Source organism: Podarcis gaigeae (genome assembly GCF_964106915.1).
Source record: "Podarcis gaigeae genome assembly, chromosome: 12".
NCBI classification, from domain to species: Eukaryota; Metazoa; Chordata; class Lepidosauria; order Squamata; family Lacertidae; genus Podarcis; species Podarcis gaigeae.
In genome coordinates, this window is record NC_139688.1 from 44,843,758 (window position 1) to 44,870,812 (window position 27,055).

Genomic DNA, 27,055 nt, shown 5'->3' on the forward strand with positions numbered 1-27,055 from the left:
ACGAATTAAGTACTTAACCTGAGGTGCCACTGTATTACAAAAGGCCACACCCCTGAATTACTGCATCCAAATGTGAAATTACTGCATCCCTAACTTCTAATAGGTCCTTTTGGCTATGGCTGATGTTGTCACAGACTCACATAATTCCCAGCCAACATGGCCAACAATCAGCTAGGCCCTAGGTTGGGAAAGGCTAAATCGAGCATCCCTTAACCAACATTGCCCTTGCCCGCTCTCCTCTTCTCTCTGCAAGACTATGCACCCTTACTTTGTAGTAAGGCACAATTGAATTCAATAGGACTTACTATGGGGTGAGCTGCATTGCACAGCTGCGATCATATGCATGCTTATTTGTGATTAAACCCCATTGGCATTTTGAGGCTCAGTTGGTTAGAGCATGGTGCTGGTAATGCCAAGGTTGCAGGTTCGATCCCCATATGGGACAACTGCATATTCCTGCATTGCAGGGGGTTGGAATATATAATTCTTAGGGTCACCGATTCTACCATCCTGTGAGTCTGTAACTCCTGCACATGCAGGCCTAGCATCTGAAGGCCTGTGACTTGTGTTTCTGAAAACTCTCTGCTGTCACATGACACCTCTTGCACATTTTCCCCAGCGGTGTTCTGCTAGCAAGGCTTTGTCTCTGATGCACAGAAAATATTGGGGAAAGTATGTAGATATTCAGGATAAACACACACACACACGTATGTTATATTTATTCTGCTACAATATATACAGTTGCTGCTACAGTAAAAACCTTAAGATGCCCTTGTTTAATCTGGCGTTAGAGAGGAAATGAATATGATGAATAGCAGCGTCTGATCCACAAGCGGGCAGGATCCACTCCCACGTGGAATTTCTCTCCTTCCTGTGAGTCAAGTGTGCCTGCTAGGGAATGTCCTGTGGCTCCTTGCAGCGCTTTCATTTTCTAGCAAGAGTAATCATCTGCACAGACAGAAATAAGCGGATTGGATCTGCCAAGGTTGCAAGCCTCACCGTGCCTACTCAGAAGTAAACCCCATCGAGTTCAACGGGACTCCTCCCCAGGTAACTGCAAAACGCTTGCCTAAACTCCTTGGGCTTGCAAAGAATGAGCCGCGCAAAGCAAATCCAGCGCAACGGCGCTGCATCCTCAGCAAGATTTAAAAAAATGAAATAAAAGCAATACCCGGCGGCACGTGTCTAGCCTAGTCAGTCGGAAGAGGACTATAATTCCCAGCAAGCTCCGGGTGAAGGAGGAGGTCCCTGGCTCTTGCTGGGGGGGGCGGGATCGTCTCCTGCGCCGATTCTGCATGGGCGGCGGAGGACTGCTGGCCGCGGCCATTGGAGGGTCTCTAGGCGCTGTTACCTTCGCGCTGCTTCCCTTGCCGCTGCCGCCGCCCCCATGGCTACAGCGTCGCCCCTGAAAGTCAGCATCGTGGGCTCAGGAAACTGGTGAGCGCAGGTGGGGGGCGCGATCCTCCCAGAGGCCACCGGGGCACCGAGAGGAACCTGCGCTTCCTGGTCCTCAGCCCTTGTTGCTTAGGATGCGCGGGTTATAGGGGCGCAGGCAGGGGTGGAGAATCAGGCGTCTCCAGCTCCTCTGGATCGAGGTCTGTTTTTCCTAACAAAGAATTCCCTGCAAAATAATATATGCAGCTGTCATGGGCCGTCATCCTTGTTCTACTTCCTTGTTGGGCGGGAATAGGCGACACCCCTGATACCCTTTTGCAAATCTCCTTTTTTCTGAATGGCAACTATTTATTTTTCCTGAATAGTTAATCGCACGTGCGTCAGGTTTGCGTTTCGTTTTAATACCCCGAGGGCTGGGCCTGATCACCCGCTGATTTCCTCCCTCTTTCTTGTCCTCGCCCTGGCTTAGGATAGTGGAAGAATGATGGCGTTATTCTAAGGGCACCGATGACGGTTCTCTAGTTTGGGAGGGTTTTCCCGAGGCAGGTGGGCAGGACGCACGCCACCAGAGAACCGCCCACAAAACTCCCATGCACTCAGCGAGAACTCGGGTCCATGCAACTCCAAAAGGGTGCCACCCCTAGAATAATAGAATTGTAGAGTTGGAAGGAATCCTTTGCCCAACGTGGAGCTCAGACCGACGACCCTAAGATTAAAGAGTCCATGCGCAAGAGAGAAATAGCTCTCCAGAGTTTGTGGAAGTACAAATAAATGGGATTGTGAGGTGGGGAAGGTAACTCAAAACAGCTTGATGAAGATGAAGTCTAAGCATGCTAAGTGGTTGCAGAATGCTGACTGTTTAGGGAACCAACATGGGTCTTGAACCCATAGGTAAAAGGGTAAAAGGTCCAGTTGTGACCGACTCTGGGGTTGCGGCGCTCATCTCGCTTTATTGGCCGAGGGAGCCGGAGTACAGCTTCTGGGTCATGTGGCCAGCATGACTAAGCCACTTCTGGTGAACCAGAGCAGCACATGGAAACGGCGTTTACCTTCCCGCCAGAGTGGTACCTATTTATCTACTTGCACTTTGATGTGCTTTTGAACTGCTAGGTTGGCAGGAGCAGGGACCAAGCAACGGAAGCTCACCCCGTTGCGGGGATTCGAACTGCCGACCTTCTGATTGGCAAGCCCTAGGCTCTGTGGTTTAACCCACAGTTCCACCCAAAATGCTGACAGCTATGTGAACCCATGACCTCAAGATTAAGAGTTGCATGCTCTACTGACTGAGCTATCCAGCTACACATACGTAACATATATATATTTTTGCAGGACTCACTTGTTACGTATGCTTTACATGCATATTCTATTCTTCCTCCAAGGGTGAAGTGAGTGGTTCTGTTCTCTCCCTCCATTTTATCCACACAGCCGTCCTGTTCTGCTGAAAAATAGTCACTGACCCAAGGCCACCCAGTGAACTTCATGCTGGAGATGGGATTTGAACCTTGTTCTCCTGGGTTCTGGTCCAGTATGCTAACCATTGCACCACGATGGCTCCTTTTGCATGACAGTGTCTAGTCCTTCCAGCAGTTGTGCTTGAAGCTATCAGATGAATGTGTGCTAGATAACTAGTGAGATGGAAACAGGCCCATTATGCTTCACTTTCCGCGAGATGACCATGTTCCTGCTTCCTGTGTCCCACAATGCCTTAAATACTCCACTTACAAACCAGAAGTGTCTGTTTCAGAATGCTACTTATTTCCCCCGTCAGTAACAAACTTTGTCCTAAGTTCCTCTTGTCTGCTGCCTGAATGTGGCTAAAATTGAACCAGGTCCTCCTGGGTTCTAGTCAACCGTTGAACCACAGCGGCTGTCATTCCTATTGCACGATGCCTGTTGCATATAGATATTTCCACTTTCCATGCTGCATTAAGAAGAATAACTTTTGCTCTGGAAAGTATTACCTGTAGAACTCCCTTTGCTCACCTTTGTCTTCATCCTTTCATGGAATATACATGGAGGGAGAGAATCACACTAGCTGGTCCCACTTCCCCCCCAAGCTCCGCAGAACAGACAAAGTTGAGACTGCACATGGATAAATGCTCAATTTACTTACACATGCATGGAGTCTGTATTCAGGACTGGGAGACCTAGCCCTGTTCTCCCTGTTGTCTGAACAAGTGGAAGGAGAAGGGGAACATGCTATCCAGCCCCACCTTCTGCGCATTCAGCTGAAGTTTGCCCTCTGGGCATTCATCTGCAGGTGCGTCATTGGTGAGGGTGAGGCTCCTGCGGCTGACTGCAACAAGTAGCCAAGCCTTTAGTGTCATCTGCAAATAGAAATTCCGCAGGCGCCTCCTGGGTCAGCTTTTAAATGCCTGCTGCGCTTATGCAGGCATTTCACCTTTCCATTAGCTGACTTTTGATTTTAATGCTTTTGTATGGGATGCGGGTGGCACTGTGGGTTAAACCACAGAGCCTAGGACTTGCCGATTAGAAGGTCGGCGGTTTGAATCCCCGCGACGGGGTGAGCTCCCGTTGCTCGGTCCCTGCTCCTGCCAACCTAGCATTTCGAAAGCACGTCAAAATGCAAGTAGATAAATAGGTACCGCTCTGGCGGGAAGGTAAACGGCGTTTCTGTGCGCTGCTCTGGTTCGCCAGAAGCGGCTTAGTCATGCTGGCCACATGACCTGGAAGCTATACGCCAGCTCCCTTGGCCAGTAAAGCAAGATGAGCACCGCAACCCCAGAGTCGGTCATGACTGGACCTAATGGTCAGGGGTCTCTTTACCTTTACCTTTATGCCAGGTGGGTGAGGTACAATTATTATTATTATTATTATTAAGCTTAGTGTATGGCTCTATGTATAACTGATATTTGCAAATTGCTTCCTGTGAAGCACCTCAAAGCAATTATACAATACAATTAAACCTAGAAAAATTACATATATGAAAACAAGTTCAAATCCAATAGAGATATAACTGGGATAGCATTTTTATCCCTTCGAATGGAGCAGCTTTTTGCGGGCTGGGGAGCAGTTCAGATTGCTCTTCAAGGAATCTGGATAATGTTTTGGTCTGTTTACAGATGAGGAGGATAGAGCTGGGCGGTATCTAGTTTTCAACACTGTGATATATCAGCAGCTAAACATTGCAATATACAGTGGTACCTCAGGTTAAGTACTTAATTCATTCCGGAGGTCTGTTCATAACCTGAAACTTTTCTTAACCTGAAGCACCACATTAGCTAATGGGGCCTCCTGCTGCCGCCACACCGCCGGAGCATGATTTCTGTTCTCATCCTGAGGCAAAGTTCTTAACCTGAAGCACTATTTCTGGGTGAGCGGAGTCTGTAACCTGAAGCATATGTAACCTGAAGCATATGTAACCTGAGATACCACTGTACTGATATATCACAATGTCTGCAGAAAAGATGGAGCTATGTAGAGGCGTTGGTTGGCTTCATGGTTTTTTCTGCATCGTGATTTTTGCATATCACACACATACACATCATGATTCGTGATATATTGCCAGGTCAAAAATTATGAAACCGATATCACAATATGGACTTCAAACTGATTTGGATGATATAGTCATATATCTATCACCAACCCTAGAGGAGGAGGAGTTATATTTCTAGACTGCCCATAAACTGAGTCCTCTAGGTAGCTTACAGAAATCAAGAAAACACAAAATGCAACACAATCCCATTAAGAACATTCTCATCATTGGTTCCACTGGTCATGTTGGCAAGAGTTATCTGCCTTTGGTTTCATTGCGTTTCTAACTTCTGGTAATATATGGACAGCCATGGCTTGTGACATTTCTGAAACGTGTCTTCGGTAAAGCTTTGTTAGCAGCCCATCTGAATGCTTCATCACAAGACGGGTTTGGGTCAATAGTTCATTTCCTATATTTCACCAAGGTCACTTGTACAATTCAATACCATCCCCATAGGGGTGCTTAGTACTACAGTGGTACCTCGGGTTAAGTACAGTGGTACCTCGGGTTAAGTACTTAATTCGTTCCAGAGGTCCGTACTTAACCTGAAACTGTTCTTAACCTGAAGCACCACTTTAGCTAATGGGGCCTCCTGCTGCTGCCGTGCCACCGGAGCACAATTTCTGTTCTCATCCTGAAGCAAAGTTCTTAACCTGAAGCAATATTTCTGGGTTAGCGGAGTCTGTAACCTGAATCGTATGTAACCTGAAGCGTATGTAACCTGAGGTACCACTGTACTTAATTTGTTCCGGAGGTCCATACTTAACCTGAAACTGTTCTTAACCTGAAGCACCACTTTAGCTAACGGGCCTCCTGTTGCTGCCGCGCCACCGGAGCACAATTTCTGTTCTCATCCTGAAGCAAAGTTTTTAACCCGAGGTAATATTTCTGGGTTAGCAGAGTCTGTAACCTGAAACGTATGTAACCTGAGGTACCACTGTACTTTATTTTTAAAAAGGGGGAGGGGTGTTTATATCCAGGAGGAATCGTGGGATATTTTTAACCTGCTTTTTGTCTTCCACCCTCTGAGATATCTTCTGCAATGTCAGCTGACAGAGCCTGTTCAAATGGCTCAATCCTGGCAGCAGATTAGTGCTGACTTTGTTTCCTGAAGGGCATAAGTTTTACAAACTTGCAGAGACAAAACTTTATTTCGTGGTCACTTGTAGGAGCTGTCAGAAGCATTTTACAGAGAGTTGCAAAACTACACAGCACACACTCTTCAGGACTGGGAATGAGGAAATGGGAGATTTTTGCAATTTTGTGTTCCTATACTGGTTACTTGCTTTCATCCATTGCCATTGTGATACTGCAGTACAGTGGTACCTCCGTTTACGAAAGGCCCGGTTTACGAACTATTTGGTTTATGAACTCCACAAAACCGGAAGTAGTGTTCCGGTTTGAGAACATTACCTTGGTTTATGAACGGAAGCTGAACGGTGGAAGGGCACTGGCGGCGGGAGGCCTCATTAGGGAAAGTGCACCTCAGTTTAAGAACGGTTTTGGTTTAAGAATGGACTTCCGGAACGGATTAAGTTCATAAACCGAGGTACCACTGTAAATATATTCAGTAACACGATTGCTTTTTAACATGGATGCCTTATCTGTTTGTTTTGTTTCCTTTGTTGCAAAGGCTCTACGTGAATACGTTGTTCCATTTTTTACAGGTAGCATATTGGTCAAAGCTTAGCAATGTTGACCTATTTTATATATTGGCCTGTTGGAATAGAATTTATCATATAGCTTTTATGAGGGCAAACTCACGTTCACAATGCACAATGCAATATTTTAAGTTACACGGGGCTTTTCCTCTGTTGGATATACCCAAGGAATTTGAAGAGGGAAAGTGTGTTTTTGAGTGAGTCTGAGGTCTTAAGCCCTGTTTAATCGTTTGTTTCAATCTTAAATGTGCAAAATATCTGAGGTAGAGCAAATACACGTTGGGGACAGACAAGCAAAAAGAGGTTCCCAATTGTGGAAATACAAACAAACCCCAAGGTGGTTACAAATGCAGATCCTTGGCATGTAACAGGTTAATGTATTTCCAAAGAGTTCAACCATTTTTTTGGGGGGGGAGGCCTTGGAAACTCTTTCAGCACACCCTGAACATTAGTTCTTCCAGTTAAGGATTTGACAAGTGCGTGCACATAACCCTAATTTTAGGAACTACTAGTATTTGCCTTGCCTTGCATCATTCAGTTTAATTTAAATATATTAAGCTACGAATATTAATAGCTGTTTCGATAATTGTTTTACACAGTGCATTCAAGCTAAGTCATTGTTTGGCTTAGCATGACATGCCAACATGTTCAGTGGTTCGTCCAGAGTCACTAAGTGAGCTTCCTGACTGAGTGACTTGAACCTAGCGGTAGTTTGAAAGTCTATGACAGGCATCCCCAACCTGCGGCCCTCCAGATGTTTTGGGACTACAACTCCCATGATCCCTAGCTAACAGGACCAGTGGTCAGGGATGATGGGAATTGTAGTCCAAAACATCTGGAGGGCCGAAGGTTGGGGATGCCTGGATTATGATCACTGCAAAACACTGGAAAAATATCTCCTGCTAAGAAAGAATTGATTCATTGATTGCTTCCCAGCAATGGATTTTGTCAGCTACCTACCGCACCCAGGAGAGCGGATAATTTTCAAATTAAAACCTAGTGACTTTGATAGTCTTGCATTTAGCTCAGTATAAAACGTCAATGTTTCATCTATTTCCAAAGGGGTCACCCCCCCCTTTTTAAGGCAGCTGATACTAAGAAGAAGAAGAAGAAAAAGGAGCTGTATCCTCAGTGTGTTTTAGTAATCTATAAAAGCCTTCATTATATCGGACCTTGTCTATTTCTAAATTTATTCTAGCCCATGTGACACTTCCTAGGCAGAAATTCATGAAAGAGAGTTGTGTGTGAAAGAGACGGTTGCACAAGTAAGACAGAAGAAGTCTCTTAACAGATGCATTTTTTTAATTTATCCATTGCCTCGTGGCTCAGTGGGGCCTTGCGTCAAAGAAAGCACATGCAGTTTAAATACCCGTCCTTATTATCCTTAACATATAAAAGACATGTGACAAGTACAGAATGACTGGAGGCAAGTTGAGAACATAAAACTGCTCTGCCTTATGATACAAAGCTTCAGGCATGAGTGTCCGTGACCTTGAGGCACTTGTCATTGTTCAAAGGGCATAAATTTAAATGCTGCACTGGGGCAGAGTTTTATGCTTCTCAAATTACCTTGCTTATCAGTTGAAGAAGTTTAACCTCCTCACCGAAGGTGACAAACTAGTGCTTAATTCAAAATGCCTTGCTGTGCCGTTTGCCCGTGTAATTGTGCTGCTGTAGGCACAGAGTTTTGCATACACTAACCAGGGGTCGACAAGGTTTATCGCGCCTGGGCCAGTTCACTCCAGCGGAGATCCCTCCGTAGGCGGGATCAGGCGTGTGTGGGAACGCATGTGCCTGCGATTTCCAGTGTCTGCATCGGCGCGATTTCCGCTGCTGCGGAAGCAAGTCCCCGGGCTATGCTGCGCCGGTTTAGCGCAGCGGTTGGGGACTCGCCGAGCGGGCAGCTTGTTTCGGGGGTGGCTCATGGGCCAGTTAAACGACCCCCGTGGGCTGCTTGTGGCCCATGGGCCTTAGGTTGCCGACCCCTGCACTAACCCAAACCATGCAAGAATTTTCTTAGCGTGGACCTTGTGCGCTACAAATGTTCTGCTAGTAAATATCAAGGAAATAAGGAGTTGACTTTCCAATGTAAGTTTGAGGAAGGGTGAATGGGATTGTTGTTGATACGATGGTTTAGATTACTTTTGTTATCCCTTGCACAAGTTGCTTTTCAGCTCTCAGTGAAGTGAAATGAGGGGGAATAGAAGAACCGGTAAAAGCAGGGCTTTTTCCGCCAGCCAGAGCTCAGTTCTGGCACCATTCTTGCTGGGGCTGATAGGGATTGTAGTTTGGTAAAAGGTAAAGGACCCCTGGACGGTTAAGTCCAGGCAAAGGTGGCTATGGGGTTGCGGAGCTCATCTCGCTTTCAGGCCAAGGGAGCCGGCGTTTGTCCACAGACAGCTTTCCAGTTCATGTGGCCAGCAGGACTAAACCGCTTCTGGCACAACAGGACACCATGACGGAAACCAGAGCACACAGAAACGCTATTTACCTTCCTGCTGCAGTGGTACCTATTTATCTACTTGCAGTGGCATGCTTTCGAACTGCTAGGTTGGCAGAAGCTGGGACTGAGCAACGGGAGCTCACTCCATCACGGGGCTTCAAACCACCAACCTTCTGATCGGCAAGCCCTCTGTCTTAATGTGGCCTATTTAATAAGGTGTCATCTTTTCTCTATTTATTACAGGGGTTCTGCTGTGGCTAAAATAATAGGCAACAATGTAAAAACGCTGCAAAAGTTCGCTTCTACGGTGAAAATGTGGGTTTTTGAGGAAAACATTGATGGACGGAAATTAACCGATATCATAAATAATGATCACGAGAATGTAAAATATCTCCCTGGACACAAGCTTCCAGACAATGTGGTAAGACATATATATTAGTTATCTCTGTTTATTTTAAGCATTTTACTATTCTAAAAGTATTGTTTTAAAAGTTTTACTATTCCCCTCACACTGCTGCATTTCCCAGAGTTCTCTGGGAAGAGGGATTGACTGCTCAACCACCCTGGGAATTGTAGTTCTGTGAGGGGAATAAGGGGTCTCCTAACAAATCGCAGCACCCTTAGCAAACTACAGTTCCCAGGATTCTTTGGGGGAAGCTATGCCTGTTGAAGTGAAATAAGAGAGCTTCAAATGCAGATGTGACTTTAGTGTGGGTCCAACCCCATTGGGCCCAACTCACAAACTTCTTCAGAACCTGGTTTTTGTGCGAGGAGAGGAACGGCGCAGAGTAAAGATAATAGGCTTAAAGTAAAAGAACCAAAGCTCTTATTCACATTTACGTTTTGTTAAATTCCAAAATAATAGCTGTCAGTCATTCGCAAAAATTGGAACCCAGTGTGCCCTCCCAGTGAACCGAAGGAGTTCTGCCATTTGTGGAAGAGGCCTGGGTCTGGCAGGTCTTCCATTCATAGCACTGAGAGGAGATTGTTTCTCTGCTGTGCTGCGTTGCAAAACAAGTTATTTTTCTGGAAGTTGCACCAACAATCTGAAGTTGATTTTTATAGAAGCATGAGGGGGCTAACTAGGGGAGAAGGAGACAGAATTTGTTTCCATTCTGTGAGTGAAATTCTGCTCACAAACCTCTGATTCCAACCCACAGGGAATAGTAACCATTTACTATCTGCAATAAGTATTAGATTTCCCCAAATCCAATGTAAATGGTATCTTATTTAATTCTGTTTCCAACTTTAGAAGCAATCAGAAACTTTATTTTCGTGTTTTTATATTGTAAACTGCCCTGTGATCTTTGGATGAAGGGCAGTATAGAAGTTTGATGTAAATTGCCATTGGTTTGTTTAAAATTTGGGGGGGAAATAAATATTATTTGGCCAAAAAAATTACAAATTGAATTAATAATATTAATAATACTTTGCTAGTTTACATTGGGTGGGAATGAGTTCCAAATTTGCTTGTGCCTTTATACTTGAAATTTGCTGTTATTATCGGTTGGCTCGCCAGGTATTAGCTTCTTACAACAAACAATACAAGCAACACGAAGACCAGTATACTAGATAGCACTGCAAGGTATTAGCTTCTTGGCAGTATAAAATATTTGCTGTGCAAATAAGTTTTCTGCAATTCAGCTGGATGCATTTGCCAATGGTCAAAACCAGCCAACAAAAGAGTCATTTTGGAATAGTAGAAATAATCTGTGCTTAGTTTTAATCTGTGCTAGTTTAAAATCTTTAAATTTTACATCCATTATAACACGGTAGTAAAAAAAAGCATTTCCACAAACAAAATAAAATCAGCGCATTGAGAGAAATGGCTTCTTTCTTCTCTGTTTCTCATCTTTCCCTTTCTTCCTCCCTTGAATAAATGTCCATAGGTTGCTGTCCCAAATCTGAAGGATGCCGTACAAGACGCAGACTTGCTGGTTTTTGTCATTCCCCACCAGTTCATTCATAAAATTTGCGATGAGATCACGGGGCGCGTAGCCAAGAAAGCTGTCGGTATAACTCTCATTAAGGTACAACAGATACAAGCCTTACTTTGGTGTCAATGAATCCTTTAGAATTGTTCAATGGGCTGTTGGACAAAAACAATGCTGAAGAGATGTATAATCCCTAGACTTACGGCAATATAGATCCAGCTCATTTGGATCAGTAGTTTTGAGTTCTGAAAGGCGCTGTGCATCATGTAATTATGTAAAGATGGTAACATGGCGAGTCAGTGAGGCTGTGGCGTAATGCCACACACCCCTGTGGCAAACTTGCTGTGACTGGAGTTCATCGTTGTAACACTGTGGCACCCTCCCTCTTGAATTTTCTTCCATTAGACGTGAAGCAAATCCTCCATTGTTCTGTTTTTTATGTTTGTGGAAACATTTTATTTCCCCCCAAGCATTCTCAGATTACTCCTATTTTATTTCTGAATTTGTTCATTGTTGATTTTTATGTTTTAACACTGCTCCTTGATTTGTGTTGTGTTGTGTTTTTCATTTCTGCACATTGCTTGGGTCTTCTCTGCAAAGCAGTTTATGAATTCTGATTTTTTTTTTTTTATTAAAAAACACACAACAAAAACCCCACAGCTTTTAAATGATCATTGCAGTTCTACGGATTCGGCCTAATCTATGGACTTAGCTACACGTTAAAATGAAACGTTTTAAATGTGTTGTAAAGTGCACCTTGGGTGCTAAACCACTGAGCCTCTTGGACTTGCTGATCAGAAGGTTGGCGGTTTGAATCCCTGCAACGGGGTGAGCTCCCGTTGCTCTTTCCCAGCTCCTGCCAACCTAGCTGTATGAAAGCACACCCAAAAAGTGCAAGTAGATAAATAGGTACCACTCCGGTGGGAAGGTAAATGGAGTTTCTGTGCGCTGCTCCAGAAGCGGCTTAGTCATGCTGGCCACATGACCCAGAAAAACTGTCTGCTGACAAACACCGGCTCCCTCGGCCAGTAAAGCAAGATGAGCACTGCAACCCCAGAGTCCTCTGTGACTGGACTTAACTATCAGGGGTCCTTTACCTTTACCTTTTAAAGTGCAATATGGAAATGTGACACTAGATGGTAAAAGTGAGCTATGCAAAAAGTCAGTGTATTTTTCAAACAGTTTTTCAATCAAACATTTTCACAGCGTTTTTTAATATGTGTGTAGATTCCACCCAGATGGCATATAGGCAAATTTTCACCCACTAGTGAGGATAATCATCAGTCTTCTGTCTGATGTTGATAACTAACGATAGTGGTTACCTTTTAATGTTTACTGCAGGGAATAGACGAAGGTCCAGAGGGTCTCAAACTCATATCTGACATCATCCGAGAGAAAATGGGAATAGACATCAGTGTGCTGATGGGAGCAAATATTGCCAATGAAGTAGCAGCGGAGAAGTTCTGTGAAACCACAATAGGTAATTTTTTAAGGACTTTAGATTTTATTTACGACCTTTTTTTATCCCATCCTTCACCCAAGACGCAAACAGTAGAATTTGATTCCTCTGTAGTACCCCACAGTCGCTAAAATAGGAAATCGCTATTAAATTGCTACAATTCCGCAGGCACTCACACCCGTAAATGGCAAATGGACAGTCTCAAGCTTGCAAATCAGCAATAAAACATTTTTTTTGTGTGTGTTCCACTTTACCGCATTTCTGTTTCAACAGCGATATCGTAAAAGATAATTTTTGTAAGGTTGCGAATTTAAGCTGCACTTTAACTTTTTATGGTTGGAATTTGGGGGCGGGGGGAGTGTGGCTTATATTTGGGCCAATACAGTATATGCCTGATCAAGGGCTTTAAAGGATATAAAAGTAGTTGCCTAGTACCTTGTTTTAAACAGTTCTGTCTTGTTTCTAAAAGCCAGCATGCTAGCTAAAATAAAGCTGACCGTTCTCCTTCTGCCCTTCACCTCCACACCCCAAAATAACAGGCTGCAAAATTTTGGAGAATGGCTTCCTCTTCAAAGAACTTCTCCAGACTCCGAACTTCCGAATAACTGTGGTGGACGATGCCGATACTGTTGAGCTTTGTGGTGCTCTTAAGGTAATATTTGTTTTTGGGCAGGGATGACATTAAAAGCTAAACAACAACAACCCTAAAACTAGAGAGCAGAGAGCTATGGGAAGTTGGGTACTAGGCCTGATGCTTGCTGCCTCTTGATGCTAGAGTTTGGCTATAGGGTGATGACAAAACTCCACTCAGCTTGCCTTCTCTCAGATGGCTTCCTCATATTTTGTGTCCGAGGGGAAGTACTGTGATGCCATACTCAAGATCTTCCGTTCTTCCTATGCAACAAGAACCCCCAAACAAACCGCAAGGGTAGGGATGGGGAAGCCTACGGCCTTCCCAAAATTGTTGGACTCCAACTCACATCAACTCCAGCCAGGGGCGCCGACTTATAAAAAATATTGGGGGGGCCCATACCGGGGTCCTGCCCCGGGAAGTTTTCTAAATTTTAGATGAAAATTAGTGAGTTTTAAAGTTTTTTAAAAGTATTTTAGAGTCATATGATCAACATTAGAACCCCGAAAACTCGACTCTCTATAACTCCACACTCCGGGAAACTCGACAAGCCTGAAACACTTTTTGGCTTTGGAAAAAGAAACAAAACAAAAACACGCACGGTATTTTCGTAAAAAGCTAATTTAATTTACAGTAGCAATTATGCTTATAGACTATTACAGAGCAGTGAATATATAGCTCTGAAAAGACTGAAATGATATTTAAATAAATCCTAAACTATCATTAAAAGAATAAAACATAAAATATTGCTGTCGCACAGTAATAGCACTTTGATTAATAAGTGAAATAGCTAATTTAAGCTTACTTTGAATAAGGCTGAGGGTTCATTAAATAAATATAACATCTCAAAGTTAATGCTTTAATACAGTTAATAAAGTTAATACAGTATGCCTAATACTGTATGTAAATACTGTAATACTGTATGTAAATAACGGGCTTTAATTGGGTCTTACACCCTAAAAATATTTAAGTATTTGAAAATAACTAATACAGTACTATAGTAATATAGAAATACAGTACTAAACTAGTACTAATATTTCAAAACTGAAAATTTAACATTCTGTATGTATTTAATTCTCTATTTTATAAAGATTTTTAATATCTGACAGTGAGTTTGGAGTAGCCCAATGCAAAAATCCTGAGGATCCATGTGGATCCATGCTTTGTAACCACGTTTTTGCACCACTGTGACCCTAGGCAACAGTGGGTGCGTGATTTTTTTGGTGCAAGATGTAGCCATGGACATGCTATGTGATCTGATGGTGAATTTGGGGTGACCCAATGCAAAGATCCTGAGGATCCATGTGGATCCGTGCTTTGTAACCACGTTTTTGCACCACTGTGACCCTAGGCAACAGTGGGTGCGTGATTTTTTTGGTGCAAGATGTAGCCATGAACATGCTATGTGATCTGATGGTGAATTTGGGGTGACCCAATGCAAAAATCCTGAGGATCCATGTGGATCCATGCTTTGTAACCACGTTTTTGCACCACTGTGACCCTAGGCAACAGTGGGTGCGTGATTTTTTTGGTGCAAGATGTAGCCATGAACATGCTATGTGATCTGATGGTGAATTTGGGGTGACCCAATGCAAAAATCCTGAGGATCCATGTGGATCCGTGCTTTGTCACCACGTTTTAAATGGGGAGGGAAGGAAAAACACAGAAGGGACAAGAAGCACAAGAGGGGTGTGCGGAGAAGCAGCTGGCTAAGAATGCAGGGGAGGAGTTTAACGGGGTGGGGGGGAGGAAAGGAAGGCAAAAGTCCCCCCCCCAAGCCAGCCCTCTCTCTCTCTCTCCCACCTGCATCCCTAGAGCACGGAGAGGAGGAGGTGGTGGGCTGGAGCCTGCACGCAGTGTGACTAGGAAAGAATTAGAAGGAAGGACTCGATCCTTTCCTTAACCCTCTGCTTGCCAGGAGGGCAGGGGATTCCCTGCTCTTTGTTGAGTTTGAGCAAACGCAGCAACAGAAGCGGGTGGGCAGTAAGACCCTGAGGCAGAATGCAGGAAAGCAGCAGCTTCCGCCTTCCCTCCGCCCGACCGCCCGATCTTATTTTTGCCTGATTTTTGCCTATTTTTGCCCCTGCGCTCCGGCGAGTCAGCTCCAGGGACCACACATTCGCTCAATAACACGCACAGACATTTCCCCTTACTTTTTAGGAGAAAAAATCTGTGTGTTATAGAACGAAATTTACGGTAATAATTTTCTTAAATTATTGGGGGGGCAGAGCCCCCCCAAACGAATTTTTGAGGGGGCTCGGGCCCCCTCAGGCCCCATGGAGTCGGCGCCTATGACTCCAGCCAGCAGGGCCAGTGGACAGGGATTATGGGAGTTGTAGTCCCAAGAACTGTCTCCTTCGTGCCAAAGCAGAAGAATCTAGCCAAGCTTGGGACAGTGACCCAAACATAAACTTTATTTCTTTGTAAAGGGGTTTGGTGGTAGGGGCACTTCCTAATGTGTGAAGGTGTCATGTTTTTTGTTTGCATTTGGCTCTCTTATCTGCAGGCTGGATTTCAAAAGGTGAGCACCAGAGAAATAGGCACAGGGCAATACTCCGAAGTCCTTAAGTATCAAATGAGTACCACCAACGTTGCCCCATTGGTTGTTGCTGGACTAAATAAATCTGATAAATAGATCCAGTAGCAGAAGGATTTCGGCTTGTGCAACAGACCTTCTCCTCCCTGAATATACCTCAGCGTTCTCCCCAAATCTGTTCCAGTGGGTTGGGGGAAAGTACAGAACAAATTTAGTGGGGTGCATTAGGATAGGAGAGGGAGGGGAAGTTATATTGCAGAGCCAAAACTCCTTGCACTCACATTTTGTGGGATGCGGCGCCCCACCCTTTTTAATTGGCTCTTCTTTTTCAATAGGGACGTGGGTGGCGCTGTGGGTTAAACCACAGAGCCTAGGACTTGCCGATCAGAAGGTTGGCGGTTCGAATCCCTGTGACGGGGTGAGCTCCCGCTGCTCGGTCCCTGCTCCTGCCAACCTAGCAGTTCGAAAGCACGTCAAAGTGCAAGTAGATAAATAGGTACCACTCCGGCGGGAAGGTAAACGGCGTTTCCGTGTGCTGCTCTGGTTCGCCAGAAGCGGCTTAGTCCTGCTGGCCACATGACCCGGAAGCTGTACGCCGGCTCCCTCGGCCAGTAAAGCGAGATGAGCACCGCAACCCCAGAGTCGGTCACGACTGGACCAAATGGTCAGGGGTCCCTTTACCTTTGCCTTCTTTTTCTAAAAACAGGGAAGGTTCCCCTAAGGAAAGCTGCCTGAGGTCTGAATCAAGCGCCAAAAAAAAAAAAAAAAAAAAGTTCTACAGGTGGGATTCATGTGCAAATCATAATAATTTTTAGCTCACGACATTGCTTAAAGGCACATCTAAATGCAGTGCCTATAATGATTGCAGCTGGAAGATGAAAGAACATCTGCTGCATATCCGCTTTCATTGGATGTATTGTTATCATGTCTGGCAACAAGCTGGTGGAGATACAGATGCAGCTAAAAGGCTCTGCAAATAGATTTCCCCCATTTCAAAAAATACCAGATGTGTTAGATTGTTATCATTCACATTGGTGCTATAGAGACAAGGCACTAGAAACGAGTGCCCGGCGACAAGAGCTTCCTGCCTGTTTTGTGCACTGGCCATTTTCATTGCTAGGAACCAATCTGGTGAAAAGCATGCATGAGTACTTTTGAAAGCAATACGTTTCCCTTCTTTTTAAGAGAGTGGAGAAGTGCCACACTTCAGATGCTGGAGATTTAAAACTTTCATACTAAGATCTGAACATCTGTGCGCGATAGAGGCTTCTTCTTGTACTTGGCCCCAAGAGTTGTTGTTGTTGTTGTTGTTGATTAATTACTTATACCCCGCCCAACTGGCCAGGCCTCCCCAGCTACTTTGGGCAGCTTCCAACAGGATTTTTAAAAGCACAATAAAAGATCAAACATTTAAAACTTCCCTAAATAGGACTGCCTTCAGATGTCTTCTAAAAATCAGATAGTAGTTTATTTCCTTGATATCTGATGGGAGGGTGTTCCACAAGGTGGGCACCACTACCGAGAAGGCCCTCTGCCTGGTTCCCTGTAACCTCACAGTGAGGGAACCGCCAGAAGGCCCTCAGAAGTTGGACTTCAGTGTCCAGGCTGAACGATGGGGGTGGAGACGCTCCTTCAGGTATCCTGGGTCCAGGCTGTTTAGGGCTTTAAAGTTCAGCACCAACACTTTGAATTGTGCTCGGAAACGTACTGCAAACCAATGTAGGTCTTTGAGTGATTTGAAACCCTTTCTTCCACAATATGTGAGAGCAAATAGGGAACGGCAGATCATTAGAGGGAGAAAAGGAGGGTGAAGGTCCAGGTCAACTTTATTCTTTCATTCCTTCACAGTGAGTTCCTGTTGCCCCCTCCTGCACACACTCTTTGGCAGTGATAGTGGGTCACCTCTTCTTTGCAGCCAATAGGATTATTTGGCCTCAGCCAATGCAAGGGGCCGCAGTACAGGAGACCCCTGGGACATTTCCACCTGCCGTGTGAAAGGGCTTGGTCCTGCTGAAAGGATATACAGAGAAGAATTGGTGTCTTTGTGTCCCAGTTCCCCTTTTGTTGTTGTTGTTGTTTAGTCGTTTAGTCGTGTCCGACTCTTCGTGACCCCATGGACCAGAGTACTCCAGGCACTCCTGTCTTCCACTGTCTCCTGCAGTTTGGTCAAACTCATGCCGGTAGCTTTGAGAACACTGTCCAACCATCTCGTCCTCTGTCGTCCCCTTCTCCTTGTGCCCTCCATCTTTCCCAACATCAGGGTCTCTTCCAGGGTGTCTTCTCTTCTCATGAGGTGGCCAAAGTATTGGAGTCTCAGCTTCAGGATCCTTCCTTCCAGTGAGCACTCAGGGCTGATTTCCTTCAGAATGGAGAGGTTTGATCTTCTTGCAGTCCATGGGACTCTCAAGAGTCTCCTCCGGCACCATAATTCAAAAGCCTTCTTTATGGTCCAGCTGTCACTTCCATACATCACTACTGGGAAAACCATAGCTTTAACTATACAGACCTTTGTTGGCAAGGTGATGTCTCTGCTTTTTTTCAGTAAAGTTCCCCTTTACTGCCAAAAAAATACCTGCTGGAGAGAGACAATTAGGATGCACAATCCCAGTTCCGCCACCCATTTCAATCCTTCCAGCAAGAGCTTCACTCTTCTTCATTGCCTGCAGCATCATTTTCCAGTGAACTCCTTGACGCAACACTTTGCTAATTTGTGTGTGGCCCAAGGCTATTCTGTTGCTGCTGAGAGCTTGTTCTGGAAGAGATGTAGCTGTGCTGGACCACACACAAATTTTCTAGCACTCTGCTCTTCAGCCTCCTGAACACCTGCAAGTTGATCATCGGGGGGGGAGCGATGGTACTGAATCTTTACATATAAGCAAAATTTTATTCCAGAGAGAGGGAAAGTGCTTTCTTTAAGGTCCAACTCACCACTTGTACCTCCGTCTCTAGGCTGTTATCTCACTCATTCATTCCTACTGTGTGTAGGCTCCCTTTTGAATTTGCAGATTTGCGGCTGTTCCATACTAACACAAAATGCTGCCAAATTCTCTTAGGGTAATTGGGTAACAGCAGCAATTATGCGATGTACAGCACTGTAAATATATGTCTGCACTTCCTCTGCTGTTGAAGAGCTTAGTTTCTGGCTGTTCCATGCCCTAGAAATGAGGGAATGCAAGCGACAATCCATTATTCACACCGGCTCTCAGCCAAGCTTGCCAAGGCACCCGTTGGCTATCTATTCTGAATTTATTTCATTTCTGGCAAAGTTCTCTGCGGTTCATTGAATCTGAGCTCAACCTTGTGATCCGCTGCCTGTCTCCCTGAGCTATGGGCAGTCTGAACGGGAAAGCCGGTCTCGGACAGCTATAGATATCTCCACGGTATTTACATCGTGAGCATATGATGCTACTTTGTGCAGAATCGGACCATTGGTCTTGCAGCAGAATGCCAAGACCTCAGGCAAAGGTACGTGATTGAACTGGAGAGATCAGATTGAACCTTTTTGCATGCATAGCTGTCATCTCAGTGTCTGCTGGGATAGTTCATTCGGTAGAGCACGAGACTCTCAATCTCTGGGTTGTGGGTTCGATTCCCATGCTGGGTGTCAGATGGCAATGGTGGTTGCTCGTGAGTAACCAGTCGGGACTCCGACCTGTCTTTTACAGGTTTTATTTTGGTGCAAAGCTATTTACAGGGCAGAACCACAAGTTCATGTCTGCCTCAATCGCTAGCAGAATCCGGGAGTGGTTGTTTCCGGGTCCTCCCCCAACATAAGAGCTTAGTCACCCCCAGCCTTTTCTTTCCTTCATTGCGTTTTACACCTCTGTGCAGGGTGGGTGACGGAAGGGGTGTGCTTCCCTCCTGGCCGGCATGGCCAGGAGCGGTGCTGAGGCTCCAAGCAGCATCCTCTGGTCCTTTCCTCTCTTCCCCACTGGAGGTGGGGCTTTCCCCACCACAGGAAGAGGAACTGCTTTGCAAGATTTTCGGAGGTTCCCTGTAACCCAACTGCCCCTCTGCTTCCCTTCTCTGTTCTGATGGCAGTCCCCTGACACTGGGGAACAGATTCTTGCATTGCAGGGGGTTGGACTAGATGCCCCTCATGGTCGATTCCAACTCTATGATCCTATGATGATAACAACAAGTTGATCAAAGTGGTGCAGTGAAATGCTGTAAGCTGCTACCAAATGGGGATGGAACATTACAGAGCTCTCTGTCTCAAAGATGAAGCTTTGTAGGCTCTGTATCCTGGAGCCAGGGTGGGGATTTTAAGCACGCTGCATCATTTTGGCGATGTGCCTGATCATTTACCGTATTTTTTGCTCTATAAGACTCACTTTTTCCCTCCTAAAAAATAAGGGGAAATGTGTGTGTGCCTTATGCAGGCTGCGCAGCTATCCCAGAAGCCAGAACAGCAAGAGGGATTGCTGTTTTCACTGCGCAGCGATCCCTCTTGCTGTTCTGGCTTCTGAGATTCAGAATATTTTTTTTCTTGTTTTCCTCCTCCAAAAACTAGGTGCATCTTGTAGTCTGGTGCGTCTTATAGAGCGAAAAGTATGGTACATAGCATTTCTAGCATGAGGATTTATTTTCCTGGTCCAGAACTGCAAAGTCATTGAGTTCTCTTGGGCAAGTCAGTGTTTTGCTTGGCATAAGAGTAGGAGTCGTAGGGATCAATAAGAATTGCACATTTTTTTTGCATTTAAAATTGCTTTAAAACTTTCCTCCTGCTTTATTGGAGCTTAGGATGGCACACCTGGTTCCCCCAGGCACTTCCACTCACAACAACCCTGTGAGGTAGATTAGGCTGAGGTCACCCAGTGAGCTCTGTCACTAAGCAAGAGCCCTTCCACCTTCCTTGCCGCTTCAGAGTCTATTTCTCAATGGTTGTTTTCCCCTCCTTTTTTATCTTCTCCTTCATTAGAACATTGTGGCTGTGGGAGCTGGTTTCTGCGATGGCCTCCGCTGCGGCGATAACACCAAAGCAGCTGTCATTAGGCTTGGGCTGATGGAAATGATTGCCTTTGCGAAGTTCTTCTGCAAGGGGCAGGTGTCCACTGCCACCTTCCTGGAGAGCTGTGGCGTGGCAGACCTGATCACCACGTGCTATGGGGGCCGCAATCGGAGAGTGGCCGAAGCATTTGTTAAAACAGGAAAGGTACGGTCCCTGGGACTCGCTCTTCTTCTCACTTGCTTTCTTTCCTGTGACTGACTCTTGAATCTCTTCCCTTGTTTGGAACCATCTTGTGACAGGTGGACACACAGAGTAAAATAATTGTCTGTCATGTGGGAAAAGTACAACACGGGTCTCGTGGTGATTTGCTGGGGTCTTGAGATGACAATAATGACAACCACAGCATTCTCTTAAGTAGTGTTCCATTGCAGGGTGTATCAGATCGGACCTGACTCCATTAACTAGTGTGATGGGGTCCTTAGATAATTGGTTTTAGAAGGGAACAGGAGGGCCAATATTATTTATTTAAAATTGGGGTGGGGGGACGGAGTCAGGGTTTGAAGCATGGGAATTTTCCAAAGTGTCCTCTACGTTTCCCTCTCCCCTCCCTTCAGTAAATCTAGCACTGTACTCTACAACTTAGATAGCTCAATTGGTTACATCAGAGTTACCCAAACTTGAGTCTCTGGTTGTTTTGAGACTACAGTTCCCATCATCCCTGACCACTGGGTCTTACTAGCTAGGGATGATGGGAGTTGTAGTCCAAAAAACAGCTGGAGACCCAAGGTTGGGAAACACTGGGTTAGATTCGGGTGCCGATAACGCCAAGGTTGCAGGTTCGATCCCTGGATGGGATAGCTCAGGCTTCCTCAACCTCGGCCCTCCAGATGTTTTGAGACTACAATTCCCATCACCACTGGTCCTGCTAGCTAGGGATCATGGGAGTTGTAGGCCAAAAACATCTGGAGGGCCGAGGTTGAGGAAGCCTGGGGTAGCTGCATATTCCTGCATTGCAGGGGGTTGGACTAGATCAATGATGGCCAAACTTGGCCCTCCACAGCTGTTTTGGGACTACAGCTCCTATCATCCCTGACCACTGCGCCTATTAGTTAGGGATGATGGGAGTTGTAGTCCCAAAACAGCTGGAGGGCCAAATTTGGCCATCACTAGACTAAATGATCCTGAGAGTCCCAATTCTACAGTTCTATGATTCTGTATCCTGTGGATTGTTGCAATAGATAGGGCTTTGGATTTGAAGCACATCTCTACTCTTCTGATTTGGGGCATAGACTGTTCTGTTTAGGTTCAGTCTCCACTGGTTCTTCTCTTGGTCCAAAGAGTTGTTACGTTTTCCCTCTAAATCAGGAATGGGGAACATCCAGCCCTCCAGATGTTTCTGAATTACAGCAGCCACCATCCATAGTTGAAGAAAAAGTGGTGTGATCTAATAAGGCAATTTCTGTGTTTTGTGGGTTAGCCTGGTAAATCTGGGGTAGCCAAGGTGGTACACTGCCCCCCCCCCCCGACAAAAAAAAAAGATATCGCTTTTCTACATCTTATGAATCATTAAAAGATACACCTTTTTATTTAAAAAAATTGTTCAGTCTATTGAAGAATTGGAGCAAGAGATGTTGAATGGACAAAAGCTTCAAGGGCCGCAGACATCCGCAGAGGTGTATCGCATTCTTCAACAGAAAGGATTAGTGGAGAAGTAAGTGAGATCGTGTTTAAGCCATGTTTTTAAACGTTTTCCTTCTCAAATACGCTGGCACTTGCTTCTGGTAACTTTATTTTTGGTTGTTTTCCCCCTGGCCCCAAATTATTCTTTAACATGATCTCCAGAGCAAATTATACCCTAGTACCCTGATAGAGATGCAGTTTGGCATGGGCTTGAACATTTGATGAGCAGGGTGGGGAAAAATAGTCCCCACGGATCTGATGGGGGCTTATGTACCTGTTTGTGTGTGTGCCTTGTCTGTGTCTGAAAGTGTGGGTGAGCACATCGACAGCTAGCATGTGGCCCTCAGATAGTTGGCTGAGCATGAATGTGGCCCTCGAGCAAAAAGAAAATAAAAAAGGTTAACCATCCCTATTATAAATGAACAACTACCTTGTGGTGCCTTTCACTAAATTATATTCATTGTTTATATCAGGCATAGGCAACTCGGCCCTCCAGATATTTTTAGGACTACAACTCCCATCATCCCTAGCTAACAGGACCAGTGGTCAGGGATGATGGGAGTTGTAGTCCCAAAACATTTGGAGGGCCGAGTTTGCCTGTGCCTGGTTTATATGCAAATAAAAGAAGCATTTCTACAGAACCCACTGACATTAATGTATTGACGAAAGATTCATCGCAAAGGTAAAGTTAAAATGTAAGTTGCCTCTTCATGTCTGTCTCGGTGGAAAACATGGGCACTGGTTTCATTGTATTCAAGTACTCGTGCATTTAATAGATGGCTGCTCCCAATGATGGAATAGTCTTTTGAATAATCATGAGAAATTCCAAGGTACTTTTACCAAAAGACCTTAGAAATCGAGTGGTTCCCCCACTTTTTCATTGCTCTTTTTCTTCAATCCGGTCTCCCAAATAATTGGTGCTTTTGATTGGCAGTTCCTTTTAGGAGTGCAGCTTTTATCCAACAGCTTTAAAAGCAATTGTCTTGGGTTGTCATCTTTTCTATATTACAGGTTGTAGTTTTACCAAGGAATAAGATGTACATAGTAGCTTATTGGAGGAACTTGGAAGCTCCCACTGAATTTAGTTTTCCGCTCTTGTTTTTTGCACACCACACCCCCCCAAAAAAAATAGAGTTGAAAAATGTTTGGCCCTCCCACTTATGCCAACTCAGATCTCAGTATTCTTGTTTTATCTTCTCCCACCTTTTAACACCCTGCGGGAGGCAAGGAAGAGAAATGTGTCAGACATGTCCAAAGTCCGTTTTGGGGGCTTAATCCTAAAAAAACATGATTTGTTTTGTTCCTAGAAGGGACAAGGAGATCCATGAGCAGAACTCTGCTTGTGGAACAGGGGAAATTTGGCTACCGTGAAGAGAAGGTGGGGAGACTATTTAAGGCAGTCCCCCCTGCATCTGAAAATCTGCTCTGGAGGGTTGAGGGACAATGTTAGAGGTGGCTACAGGTATAAGGTGGAATTGAGGAAGATTGACTTCTCAGCTCTGTTTACAAAAGCCTCCGCCAAACTGAAGTTCCTTCCTCAAATGGAAGGACTATGTCAGTTTGCAGAAGGATTCTGCTAGATCCAGCCCTGTCTGGTGTTAGTAACAGCAATACGGTATGCTTACCTTGCTCAATGAGTCCAAGGCAGCATTTTTATTGCCACAAACGAAGATTTTACTCAGTTCCCAGGAACGGCAGCAAACAAATGGGCACGTTCTTAATAGCAGCCTAAGCCTCATTGCGGGACGCGGGTGGCGCTGTGGGTTAAACCACAGAGCCTAGAACTTGCCGATCAGAAGGTCAGCGTTTTGAATCCCCACGACGGGGTGAGCTCCTGTTGCTCGGTCCCTGCTCCTGCCAACCTAGCAGTTCAAAAGCACGTCAAAGTGCAAGTAGATAAATAGGTACCGCTCCGGCGGGAAGGTAAACGGCATTTCCGTGTGCTGCTCTGGTTCGCCAGATGCAGCTTAGTCATGCTGGCCCCATGACCCGGAAGCTGTCTGTGGACAAATGCCTGCTCCCTCGGCCAATAAAGCGAGATGAGCTCCTCAACCCTAGAGCCGGTCACGACTGTACCTAATGGTCCTTTACCTTTACCTAAGCCTCATTGCAAAGATTTCACACTTGCCTTTGAAGGGGGAGGAGGGATTATTTAACATCCACCTGTGCTTATTGTGTCATAGCGTTTGCACAAAATAACTTCTAGGGATGTACCTGATCTCAGACAAACCCACCACGGGAAAGATGCATTCCCTGCTTGCTAGGGGAAAGGGCAAACTACAGAGAAAAGAAGTGTGCTAAAGGGGATGGGACAATAGGAGGTCTTCAGGATCCTGGAGATTCCTATGGCCTGATGTCCAGAGAACTCACTTACCAATCACAGCTCTGACTTCACTCGTTGTCTGAAAACACTGACCGGTTGAAGCAGTCAGGTTGGCTCATTTCACAGAAATAGCTTAGGATACATGCATATTTTGCTTCCTAACTTTCTAGAAGGATTGGAAAATAGGGTGTGGTGGGGGAAGAAAGCTCATCCCTGAGTTGGCCACCCCAGCATCTACAACTAATTCTTCTGGGGAGATGAAATTTTTTGTTAGATGGGCAGTTGTCTAAAATGTCCCATAAAGAACTCTTGCATTAATTCGTTTACATTCCTCAAGCTCTGTTTCAGCAACAAACCTCTTCCCTAGATTAATAATAATTATAATTATAATTTATTATTTATACCCCACACATCTGGCTGAGTTTCCCCAGCCACTCTGGGCGGCTCCCAATCAAATGTTAAAAACAGTACAGCATTAAATATTAAAAACTTCCCTGAACAGGGCTGCCTTCAGATGTCTTTTAAAGATAGGATAGCTGCTTATTTCCTTCACATCTGAAGGAAGGGTGTTCCACAGGGTGGGCGCCACTAGCGAGAAGGCCCTCTGTCTGGTGCCCTGTAACCTCACTTCTCGCAATGAGGGAACCGCTAGAAGGCCCTCGGCGCTGGATCTCAGTGTCTGGGCTGAACGATGGGGGTGGAGACGCTCCTTCAGGTATACAGGACCGAGGCCGTTTAGGGCTTTAAAGTTCAGCACCAACACTTTGAATTGTGCTCGGAAATGTACTGGGAGCCAATGCAGATCTCTCAGGACTGGTGTTATGTGGTCCCGGCGGCTGCCCCCAGTCACCAGTCTAGCTGCCGCATTCTGGATTAATTGCAGTTTCCGGGTCACCTTCAAAGGTAGCCCCACATGGAGCGCATTGCAGTAGTCAAAGCGGGAGATAACTAGAGCATGCACCACTCTGGCGAGACAGTCCGCAGGCAGGTAGGGTCTTAGCCTGCGTACCAGATAGATAGATAGATAGATAGATAGATAGATAGATAGATAGATATAGATTTGTGTATCAAATTTTGTTCTGCTATCAATGCATCCTAAATGCTCGGCATTCTTAACTTTTCTCTTCTCCATCTAGTAAAACGTTTGCCTTCCTCTTGTGTCTGTTTTTTAGGTTTCCACTATTTGCTGCTGTCTACCAAATCTGCTACGAAGGGAAACCCGTCCAGGATATGATTTCCTGTCTTCAGAGTCACCCCGAGCATATATAACGCATGCCTTGCCATTGTCACAATTCCTGCCTTTTCATAGTAATACGTGGGTTCAAATGGATATAATGAAGTTTTGCAAAGCGTTAACTTGTTAAGCAATCATGGCAAAATGAATGTCAATTTGTAGGTAATTTTCAGTTTGATGTAATAGTGCGACGCCTAGAATGTCAGCGGTCTTTTCTTTACTGGCTAACATTTTGGGTAGATTTCAGAATAACGCCGAGCAGGGCTTTCACACTCCTCTGAGTATCCATTTATGTGTCTTAGCAGTATGAAAAATGCTTGATGTTTTTGTCGCCTTCATTCTGATGCTTTCTTTTTCTAAAGGGACCCATCTGGAGCACTCCAGTAATTATTGTTGGGCGGGGGGGGGGGGGGAGAGACAGGTACAGATCCTTTTTCTTTTTAATGGGCATCGGAGATGGCCTGAAATGCATTCTGCATTGAGGCTCTTTGCTATAGAAAAAAAAGTTTCTGTAGTGTACGCCCAGCTTTTAATCAGGGTTACATTCCTTTACTTGAGAATGTTTATTTTCTTTAACAAATGTTTTGATGATAATCAATTTGATAGCATTTATTAGGCGAGGGGGGAGCACTTTGACCTTTTAACTTACTTACATTTTAAAAGAGATTTTAAGAAATTGAGGGGGGGTGGGAATCAAATGTGTTTAAATAGTTGCAATATCTTTCATCTTTTAAAAAGGGGAAGTAATGTAGACAGGACCTGTGTACCAAGCAAGGGGCTTTATAGATATGGCTTTGGTGCTTAGCATCATCCCACGTTTATTACCAAAACAAAACTGTGGTTTTGGAACATGCAAATGCAAAACTGCCCTTATGCCGTCTGGATTCAGGCAAACAGGTGTGTGTGTGTGAGAGAGAGAGAGGGAGAGAGAGAGAGAGAGAGAGAGAGAAAATGAATTATCTGATCCAGCGCATGTATGAGGGAAATTGCAAATTCATTGCCACTTGGCTTGGAAAGCTATTCAAAGGAATTCAAAACAGATCCTCAGATGCAATCTTGCTACTGATCTGCTGGCATGCTCTGATGTGTTGGAAATGGCCAGTACGCAGAGACGAAAAACCTCTTGCGGTTTCATTGTCTTAGTTGTTTGTCCACTCCTCAAGTTACACTAGAAATAGCAAATTCCCCTGTATCCCACAGAAAGATTCCTACACAGGGAACTTAGTGCTGTTATACTGTTATCTGACAACAACTTGTGTGGTTGTGATTCACAGGCCCTGCTTTCTAGCACTCAGTATGTTGTACTTAGCGT

General features: G+C 45.0%; 2 protein-coding genes and 1 long non-coding RNA gene across 3 annotated transcripts in view; 2 read left to right on the forward strand and 1 right to left on the reverse strand.

Moving 5' to 3' along the window:
• STT3B (STT3 oligosaccharyltransferase complex catalytic subunit B) overlaps positions 1-27,055 on the forward strand; it is a 259,595-nt gene that overhangs the window by 145,411 nt on the left and 87,129 nt on the right. The gene's annotated exons all lie outside the window — the stretch shown is intronic.
• Positions 1,233-26,316, forward strand: GPD1L (glycerol-3-phosphate dehydrogenase 1 like). Its single transcript, XM_083706039.1, has 8 exons — positions 1,233-1,437; positions 9,239-9,416; positions 10,885-11,025; positions 12,271-12,409; positions 12,928-13,040; positions 20,477-20,710; positions 22,111-22,217; positions 25,682-26,316. Exons 1-8 carry the CDS (start codon positions 1,388-1,390, stop codon positions 25,776-25,778), a joined length of 1,059 nt encoding a protein of 352 aa, XP_083562165.1. The 5' UTR covers positions 1,233-1,387; the 3' UTR covers positions 25,779-26,316.
• The window catches only part of LOC310828474, a 28,493-nt gene continuing 2,882 nt past the window's right edge, over positions 1,445-27,055 (reverse strand). The window contains exons 2-3 of the long non-coding RNA XR_014556940.1: positions 3,509-4,176; positions 1,445-1,621 (exon numbers count right to left, since the gene is read on the reverse strand). This is a non-coding gene — a long non-coding RNA (uncharacterized lncRNA). The remainder of the gene's footprint in view (positions 1,622-3,508; positions 4,177-27,055) is intronic.

What these genes read in the sequence shown, in the direction of transcription:
- GPD1L (XM_083706039.1), top strand. Translation starts at nt 1,388, where the DNA reads ATGGCTACAGCGTCGCCCCTGAAAGTCAGCATCGTGGGCTCAGGAAAC. An exon ending in TCGGTATAACTCTCATTAAG is followed by an intron (nt 11,026 to 12,270) that starts GTACAACAGATA and finishes TGTTTACTGCAG; the next exon opens with GGAATAGACGAAGGTCCAGA. An exon ending in AGCTTTGTGGTGCTCTTAAG is followed by an intron (nt 13,041 to 20,476) that starts GTAATATTTGTT and finishes CTCCTTCATTAG; the next exon opens with AACATTGTGGCTGTGGGAGC.